The 9,950-nt window shown below is 39.4% G+C and overlaps 1 protein-coding gene across 2 annotated transcripts in view; it reads left to right on the top strand.

Annotated features, from left to right (window-relative positions):
* Positions 1–9,950, top strand: part of nfatc3a (nuclear factor of activated T cells 3a) — a 74,243-nt gene that overhangs the window by 47,364 nt on the left and 16,929 nt on the right. For both annotated transcript variants that reach the window (XM_014004543.1, XM_014004544.1), the window contains 3 exons: positions 529–584; positions 1,133–1,259; positions 5,009–6,088. In XM_014004543.1, the coding sequence (XP_013859997.1) occupies positions 529–584; positions 1,133–1,259; positions 5,009–6,088 (1,263 nt within the window). The remainder of the gene's footprint in view (positions 1–528; positions 585–1,132; positions 1,260–5,008; positions 6,089–9,950) is intronic.

Genomic DNA, 9,950 nt, shown 5'->3' with positions numbered 1-9,950 from the left:
GTTTCTCTTCAAACTGTTGTCTCTAACATGTCTGGCCAAATCATTAAATCACTCTTAGGAAAAAATGAACAGATGTTTAGCTGTTTAAAAAAATCGTTTTAGAATAAATTTAATAGTCCCATTTCTTTCAACCTAATGTTAACCAGACAAGACAAACAGCAGAATATTTGGACAATAGATCGCTAATAAATAGCTGGTAAAATGATCTATCAGAGGCTTCTGAGCCTTTGGCATTCATGCAACTCTGAAAAAAAATGAAGAAAAAGAGCCTCTTCAGATAGAAAAAGCTAGTTAAAATGTTGCACCACATTTAATATGGGTCTGTAATGAAATAGCAGTTGTCACTAGTGATTATCTCTGACCTAGATTCAGCTCAACAGAGTTAATAGTGGCACTCTTTTTAATTAAAGTGGATGACTTACTGTGTTTTTATAATAAAAGATTTTATCCAGAGTATATTGTGATTGTTAATGGTTTACTCACTTACCTTTATGGTTTGTTTGTTCTCTTTCTTTTCCTCTATTCTAGATGGACGACCACAGTGGGAAGTTGAAGCAAAAATAATTCGGGAGAAAAGTCAAGGCGTGAGTAGAGTTTCTTCTACCACAATGTTTCTGTAACAAAGCTATTTTTTAAAGATTTATCTTCATTTATTTATTTTTATTTTTATTTTTTTTTGGTTGGTTGGTTTTGGGTGTTGCAGTTTTACTTATGAAACGTTACACAATACACGATAAAAATAGTCTTGAAAAAAGTGTTTCATCTAAATTTTTTTATACTATTATTTTGTTGGAGGTTTATTAAAACTTTATGTAGCATTGATTAGGACTTGTGAGTAAATACTAGTACATATTTATTTTGCTCACTTGTTCAAATAGAAAATTATAAAAAAAATTTTACTGTAAAAAAATTATTTTGAACTGAAGTGTTTTTAGTTAAAAAGGTTTCTAGTGTATACACAACACTACAAATTGTAAAGGAAAATATAGTGTGTAGTTTGCAACTGTGTGCTGTATAAAAGCTTGTGTTAAATTGACATTCATTCATTTGTTTATTTATTTATTTAGGTTATGGTAGTTTGAAATGTATACGGAGAAAAAGTAAGTGTCAGTAATTTCTTGTTTGTTTTTAGTCATGCATGGTGGTGGAGGTGCCTCCCTACCACAGTAAGGCTGTGAGCTCAGCTGTACAGGTGCAGTTCTATGTCTGCAATGGCAAACGCAAAAGGAGCCAATCACAGCGCTTCACCTACCTGTCAGGTGAGTTCAGAGGTAGTACATATAAACAAGGAGTTTGAGACCATTCGTGTTTATATTAGAGTGTCAAAAGGGTTTTAAAAATCCGCTGTAGATGTCGTAACATTCATCCCTGCTTCCAAGTTAATTAAAAAATATTTGATTGAGAGCAGAGAGAACGCGCTCATCATTTTGCACCCGTCTCCACTGGAGCTCCGCTGACCTCTTTTCTCTCCAAAGAAAACATTGCTGTGGTTTGAAGGGGAACCTTCCACTAACAATAACATTAACACCTGCCAACTGTTTATTTTGTAAAGCTTCCTCAGTGGCATCCCCCTTTTTTTTCATGCCCTGACTGGATTTGCATGAAGTTTTCTGATATAAATTTTTTTATAGCTATGAAAATTTGACTATATATCGACATACAGTAGGTTTTGTTGCAATCGCTTTGTAAAATTGCATCAAATAAACAGGGCATTCAATTCCATATTTTTAAGTATGCATCAGTGATGTTTTCAGGCCAGGCAGCCTTATTCTTTATTTGATATTGTTATTGTTTTTTTTCCACTCTCTCTGTGTGAAAGTCAGTCAAAGTGAAAACAGAGTCGGCGGAATATTTTAAGATGTGAGCATTTTGTGCAACACATCCAAACCTTGAGTTTTACCACAAACGTGTGTGTGTGTTCGTGCATGTGCGTACGAGCGGCCTTGCCCATCCACCCACCCAGCCTTTCTGTTTGCAAGCACGCCCACTCGGCACAGGCAGTTCCTGTTTTCCCCGCTGACAGATCAGTGCAGCCAATCAAAACGATGTAGCATAACACTGCTCTGTCAGTCAAGCTGGGTCGCTGACACCACTAATGTCACCACGGACACCACCTGCTTTATTGTGGCAAAAAATGAAAAAGAGAGTCTTTCATCACGGGTCCTGCTGCAGTGGCTTTGTCCCACTTAAAATATGTATTCTGAGAAAATTGTGAAAAAGCAACATTGAGGAAAAAAAATCTTTGTTTTTGTTTCAACTTTCTTGTGCAATTGCTGCATTGAATTTAATAATTTATAACTGTATTTAATTTAAAAGAAAATCACCACACCCGCTTTACTCCTCATATGCCTTGGCTCAGTTTCCAGTCAGAATAAACAGTGATTTATTTTTATTTATTTATTGCCTTATTGTGCTTTTTGACTCTATAGTCCTGAAAGGTTTAACAGGGTGAGTAGCAGGTGCATTCTGTGAACTCGTTTGTTCTTTCAGTGTGATCTGAGCTGAGGGACATTTAGCTCCTCTTCCCACACATTTCACATGATGGCACCCAGACTGACAACATATGCTGTCCTCTGATTCAGAGCTGGATAAAAATAAAACTCACGGTCACAAGGCACCAGATTGGGAAATGGGTTACCGATTGGCACAGAAGTGCTCTAAGCTGTCACAGTAAAAGGGAATGGCCCCATTTACAGTGAAAATATTAGTTTGTTTTTAGAGGATTTTTCATCTGTAAAAATCTTGCTTATATTTTCACATCTATTCCAAAGACTGTCGGTGCATTAAGGCTGTTTAGACCTGCTTTTTAGTTTTACTGCAGAACTTTCAGAGGTAATTTTACAGACTGGAGGAAGCAAAAAGGGGTGACAATGTCTTTAAACATGAAACAGCTTCATTTTAATTGAAGTTTCTTAACTTGAGTGAGAAGCAAAAATAATACTTTTTTCCCCTCTCTTAACGTATTGTGTGACATGACTCAACTCAACTCTAAACAGTTTTATTTTTGTTCATTTCTGTCATGTTTTTATTGTTGTATTTTTCTTTCCAGTTAGTGCCTTGTGTCTCTAATATTTTTTTTTTTTTGTTTACTGCCTCTGTTGAGGTTCAGAAGGAGCTGAGCCTTTAGTAAACAGTTGCTCTAATGCTCGCACCACTGTGACATTTACTTGTGGTGTAAAAAGAAAAGTTGACTTGAAGCCCTTCACACACTGAAACACTTGTCTGTTTGCTGAAGAAAGAATTAAGTTGTAAAATGTCATATAAATTGTCTAGAATACCATGAATACCATCAATACATAAACTTAGCACAAAAGGTAAGGAAATTTGTGTTTGGTAGATTGTTTCTTTGTTACAATGCTTCTTGGCAATAAATCTTAAACTGTTAAAAAGCCTGTTAATTTCTCTCTTAAATGTTGCCACGTTTGTAATGAACCATTATTTGTGTTCTGAGCAGTAGAGCTGAATATGTGGGAGTGCAAATGAAAATTTTGCTAAATCTTCTCTGCCAAACAGCTTATTTTGTAGGGCTGTGTATTGGCAAGAATTTGGCGATACGATACATATCATGACAGAGGGGTCACGATACGATATATCCTGATATATCTCAATACTGTAAACAAGGCGATATATTGCAATATTTTTGGTCCAAAAATTCTATTAAATAAAAACCTCTTACTGGAAAAAAATAAAAAAAATAACGAAAAACCAAAATTCATTGTCTCAGAAAATTCTAATATTACATAGACATACTTTTGATACCTTTAGCTGTGTTCTGCTTTGTATGTGTTTTATTTTATTTGTTTCATATTTCATCCATGTTTTCAATTATTAGACTAAATTTGCCAATAAATAGTTTGAAAATATATTTTTTGTAGCTTTTCGTTTTTAATATTAATTTACATTATGGTCACCCAACTCTTAACAATAGCCTTTATGTTGTCATAAAGTTCAGTAAACAGATGAAATGAAGCTGCTGCACACAGAGTTTCTGGGATCAGCTGACCTGCATCCAGAACCTGATTTACAKAACTGTGGGTCGAACAGCAGGACAGGTCCCGAAGAAATCCAGTTAAGAAATTGAGAAGCTAAACGAGTTAAACTGTTTTTGAAGCGAACACAGCAGGATAAAGTACATGGACTTTGATGCGATCAGCTGGATATTGAGAGCAACAGACAGAGTTTTATGTCACGGGGGGAGTGCCGAGCTTGCTCGAGGTGATTCGAGGTGATAGACGCATGCACTGTATGCGTAACTTGAAAGCTGACTACAGTTGGAACAAAGAGCGCACAAGACACTTAATTTGTCTTAAAATACAGACATTCTGACAAATAAGGTATCTGTTTGTAACCTTACCTCAGCTTAGAAGGCAGAGGGTGTCGGTCTTTTCCGCTCAGATTCAGCTATTGGAGCATGAAGCTAATGTTTACTCACAATGCTAATGCTCTCTTACTCTCTGGCGCTCAAGAGGTAGAGGAGCCAAATGGCTGGCTCACTGCTGCCAACTAGTGGTCAGAGGCTGAACTACAACATAAAAAGGAATGGCTGGCAGGAAAGTTGACATTTTAAACCTTAATAAAAAATTGATACAGGGCTTTAGAATATCGATACAGTATTGGGAAATGACATATTGCGATATTTCAGTGTATCGATATTTTCTTCCCTATTATTTTGCTGTTGTTATTGACTCTTGTTTTGAGCTTCTGGTACCCTGTAAAACATTTATTGCCGAGAAGCATTATTGCAACAAAGAAATGATCTCCTAAACACAAATTCACGTACTTTTTGTGCTAAGTATAGAATACGTCTCCATGTTTATAAACTGATAATATGAATTTTGTTCAATTTTGTCAGCTCTGTTGTCAGATGTTTTGCTCACTCAGTACTAAAATCAAATAAAGACAGCATTTGATTAACCGTTACTGATGGCATTGTAAAAATTGTCTTTCTTGTCTGATCTCATGTTTTTCTCCTTTCTGTTTCTGCCACTATCTTCTCTCGTTTCCTCAGTTATGGTAAAACAGGAGCAGAGAGACGAGCTGGACCTTCCTGCTGTTCCCCCTATTTCCATGCCCTTAACACATGCTGCCGGTCTGGTACACCCTCAGCTGCCTTCTCCTGAGCAGGGCCACCCACCAGACAACCTTCTGTCCAGCTCCCTTCACAGCCTGACCACAGTTTCCAGACCTGACCTGCTACCTCGGCCGGGCCCCTGCCCCTCCCTGAGCTCCCCTCTGTACCCACACCTGCCTCACCTTCAGGGCCACAGTTTGCACCACCCTCCTGCAGACTGCCACATGCCGTTCCACCAGAGCTCTGCTCCCGCTCCCCTCCGGCCCCCCTATCAGCCTTTGCAGCACAGCCACGGTCCGAGCCATAACCTGTCCTTCAATGGCCAGCCTAGCCTTCCTCTTCAAAGCTATGACAGGATGCCCTTTCAGCAGAGCCCCAGTGCAGCATCACATCCAGTTGGCTTGGGAATGGGTTACCAGTCCTCCCCTTGCTCCTCACCATCAGCTCCCTCTCCAACCACCAATACGATAATTGGATCCCCCCAGAGCCAGCAGCCCCTGCTGTCTCCTTCATCCCCACACCTCCATGCTCTCGGAGGCTTTCACTGCTCACCAAATCCCAGCCATGTGCCCTCTCAAGGTGTGCAACCCCTGACTGGGCAGCACTCCCCACAGGTACAGAGGGGTCTGAGCTACCACCCAGTGAGTCAAAGGTCAGCTTCCTGTCCCACACCGTCCACCACCCATCCTCCACAGATGATCCCTTCTCCCCATTCTGGGCCTTCCTCTCCTCAGCTCCACTCGCTACCGTACCAGTCTCCCACTTCATCCTCACCCACCTCGGGTGGCAGCCCTCTGGGGGTCCTACCACAGCAGCATTCAGGACAGCCCTCTCCTCAGGCCACAAGTCCGGTCCTGACCAGTCTGTCTCCTTCGGCAGTGGGGCCGCTGGGTCATCCACTAAGTCCTCAGGGGCCCTTTCCCTCGGATGGGGAGAGGCCAAATATTAAGCAGGAACCAGAGGACAGAGAGCCCACCTTCCGCTCCATCGGCCTGCAGGACATCACTCTGGATGATGGTAGGATATTTGGTGTCTTGTGTGTCTTTAAAACATCTAGGGAATATTTTTACTTCTTTCTGCCAAGAGTTGAAGCCTCCGTTTACCAACCATGTACTTTTAGTTTACTGTGTCAGTTTAAAAAATTATTGCAATGCCACAGAATGGCAATCATAATTACACACAGATTTGAAAGTTTTTGTTTGTCTTTAATTTTTTTATTGATTTAACTTTACTTGTGTTTTGACACATGATGTGGAAAAAACAGGGTTATGTTTGGATTTTGATTTAATATGTGAAATTTAGTTTTCCTCCTTTTAAGGCAAAATAAAAGCCAGACGATGACTGCTGTTCTGGTTGCTTTGATATTTTAATCGATTGAATACATATAATATGAGAAAAATTGGCATTTCATGATAAATTTTAACTGTTCAGATTTAACTTTAAACACGTATCATCATGGAGGGACAGCTTTCCACTTTGTTGTTCGGTTTATGTCTCCCCTAGCACCTAATCTGATTTGCTCTTTGTGATAAGATACTGTGCATGTTTGATTTTATAGTTTGCCGTTTGTCCACTCTGCCTTCAATACCACTCTTTTCCTCTCATCCTGTCCTTTGACACGAGTTATTTAAAGCACAGCCATTTGTGATCAGTCCCAATTTCTGTCTAAAACGACGGGCGTCCGAGAGATTAAATTCACCGTAAAATATGAGATGCACAAGATCAATTTGCACCAGATGTAAAACAATACAGATCAGCAGCTGTTGTGTTTTTGAGGAGCAGAAATTCAGATGTCTGATAACAGAGATGGTGTTTCATTTGTCATTGCAGAGCGGCTGTGTTTGGAGCTTTATTACTGAGGGTGCTGTAACTTAGTATTGTGTATCATAGACACAAAGAGACAGATAACTGTTGCATCATATTGAAGTGCTTAATTGGAAACTGCTCAGATTCTGGATCTCTGGCAGCAGTTTGTAGATTAATGACTGAATCTTTTTTGGAGCTCAGGAGTGGTATTACATTGCTTTATGCTTTTTGCTAAGACTGTCGCTGGAGCAGTGCAGTAATCACGTTCTGTCTGTGTGTGTGCATTGACTTTAGCTATTCTAATTAGCAGAAAAACTTGTTCACTTTACAACTGATTGTTGAGTCAGTGCAGTTTTTCTCATGCGTGAATATCTGCATCTAAAAGACGTTAATCCAAACTCCTGAATTATTTGCCTTTGTGTTTAGAACCTCACCTTAACTCGGTGGTTTATTCAGTTGACGCTCCTGAAAATGTAGGATTAATGAGTAGCTGGGTGAGGCTGTGTCAGGGAGTGGGGTTGTTGTGTGTTAGCAAGGGTCAGCCCAATTAACTTTGGGCTGCTGATGGTAAATCATGTGTGAAGGACCAACTTCGCTGGAGTTCACCTAAGCGGACCATTTAAGAGCTTTGAGATTGGTACGCACAGATTCAATTTGTTTATCCAGAAAAAAAATACACTCATGCAAAACAGTAACTCAGATTCATTCAGCCACAGCCACTGTGAAAGTAGCCGTGTGCACCCCCCTCACAAAAAAATAAAAAAATAAATAAAAAATGTGCGAGCAAAGTCTGCGACACAGTTCAGCCGGGAATGTAAAATGTCCCTTCGAGCCCGTGGCTTAAAATAGATTTTTGTGCCAGCCCGGCTCTGTAGGCCATGTTTAAACGTAGCAACAGGAAGCTTCACGCAGCTCTGAGTTTTAACAGGTCATGACACACTCTCTTAATTAGATCACTTTCACTCTGGTTTGGGACACATACAGGGTACTGCAGACAAATGAATACGTAGATACTATAAGGAGTGATTTATATTTAATTGATAAATTTTGGTAAATTAGAACACATAGTTGACTGTGAGACTGTTGCCATCACAACTTAATGGTCAGATGTTCAGTGAACTGCTATGGACTTATCCATTTGAATTTAAAGGGGACATATCATGCATATCAGCCTTAGTTGTGTACTTGGAGTCTCTAGGAGGGCAGAAAAGTTAAATTCAGTCACTCCCACTGCTGCGCAAATATCTATATTCTTTTTGAGTCATATTCCATTCAGTTTTCTCCATTTTCTATGACGTTTTCTGAACTTTAATATCCAATTATTTTCGACAGAACTTCTAAATGAGGTCTGGACTCACCAACTACAATTTCATCATCTTCATTCTCCTCTGGCTCTGGGTCAGACCCTGGCTCCAACATGTGATGCTGGATGGACAAGATTTCTGTTGTTGACCTTTTTTTTATCAATTTCTAATTAAAAAGATTCTGCACTGCTAGATAGACGTTACTCCCTCTATTAAGCTAGAATAAAACCAGTCACGAAGCTGGAGAGGGGCGTGTTGTGAAGCCTCAAAACAAGCTGATCTGAGACACAGCTTGGAAAATGTGTGAAAGAGGGCCTTGTGGAGTTACAATTAGAAGGAATTCAGACTAATGCTGCGTTCCAGTTCTCCTCAGAGGTCGTAGCTTCGAGCCTCCGAGTTCTATTTTTCAACTGGAACGCCCCCTGAAGTCGTAGTTTCAAGTCGAGATGTCGGCGCATCCAAACCATACCCGAGCAGCCCGAGCATGCGTTACGTCATCATTTCAACATGCCTGCTGCGCGCATGTTTCTCTAAGCTAACGGCTAATGTTGAGCTGTAATCAAACATCCACAAGCACCATCTCCATTATTTAAAAGACAGAAAGTAAGAAGAGAGGAGGCAGAATAAAAACGAGTGTAATTTATTTGTTTATTTTCCCTTTTTGTATTTGTTTAATGTATGTAGCGTACTAGCATGCTTGTCCGAGCTAACCGCTAACGTTGCTAGTCTTGCATGTAAACAAACACGGCTTCTGTGTTGTTTATTTTACATTACGTCAGACGTACTTGTAGTGCTTTATAGTGATAGTTATAATATACTGTATGTTTTAACACTGTTTGTACACTCAAAATACCTCGTAGAGCACAATTATTGTACGTTTTATTGTTGCAGAGCAAAATAATAGAAACGCTTTTTCCGATGTTTGAAACTGGAATGCTATCAGCTCGGAACTGACGTCAGTCCGGCTTCAGAATTTCGAATTCTGATACAACTGGAATGCAGCATAAAGCATTGCAGTTCCACTTTATATAGACCCCAACAGAATGAGTTAAATGTGAAAAAGGATTGAAAATGTAATATGTACTCACGACTGCCACCTTTCTTGCAGTTATTTCCCCATCATTCACTTTAAATTATCAGATAAAATCCACATTTTATTTGCGTTTTTTTAAGTTGTTAGACACTTTTCTTGATGACCAAGAAAATTCTTCAGTAGTATCACTAAATTGTGTCAGTGACAAGTAGCACAAATAAATGTGTGTGTAGAAACTGCTCTGGATAGCAAGCAGATGGCCTTTGTGACGCACAGCAGAGCATGCTTGAGATGTGTGTTTGAGAGAGAAATTGTGAATTGTGTTTGTGCAAATTCATTCACTGTGTGAATAAATGTGTTATGGAAGTGTGTGTGTGTGTGTGCGTGTGTGTGTGCACAGGGTAAAGCACACAGGAGGTGAGAAGACAGACTGACAGACAGATGGACAGACAAGTTCAGGATCCAGCCCCACTGCAGGGTCACTCAGCTGAGACACACAACCTGACATGTTTGGCTCCTAAAATAGAAGCATATTTTTACCAAACTCTATGAAATTTGTGCTTTAGGATGTCTGTCTAGACAAAATAAAAGCTGTTTGGAGAAATTAAATCAAATCAAAATGACCAACACTTAAATTAAAAAACAGAAACTGAACAGTTATATTATTGTTTTTTCAGAAAAATAAACCTAAATACAGTGATTCAGAAAATAGCATTATATTATTAAAATGTAAAGC

The sequence above is a fragment of the Austrofundulus limnaeus genome, unplaced genomic scaffold (assembly GCF_001266775.1).
Source record: "Austrofundulus limnaeus strain Quisiro unplaced genomic scaffold, Austrofundulus_limnaeus-1.0 Scaffold25, whole genome shotgun sequence".
NCBI lineage: Eukaryota > Metazoa > Chordata > Actinopteri > Cyprinodontiformes > Rivulidae > Austrofundulus > Austrofundulus limnaeus.
Note: the sequence above shows the minus strand (reverse complement) of the source record. Positions and strands in the feature narration are given on the sequence as shown.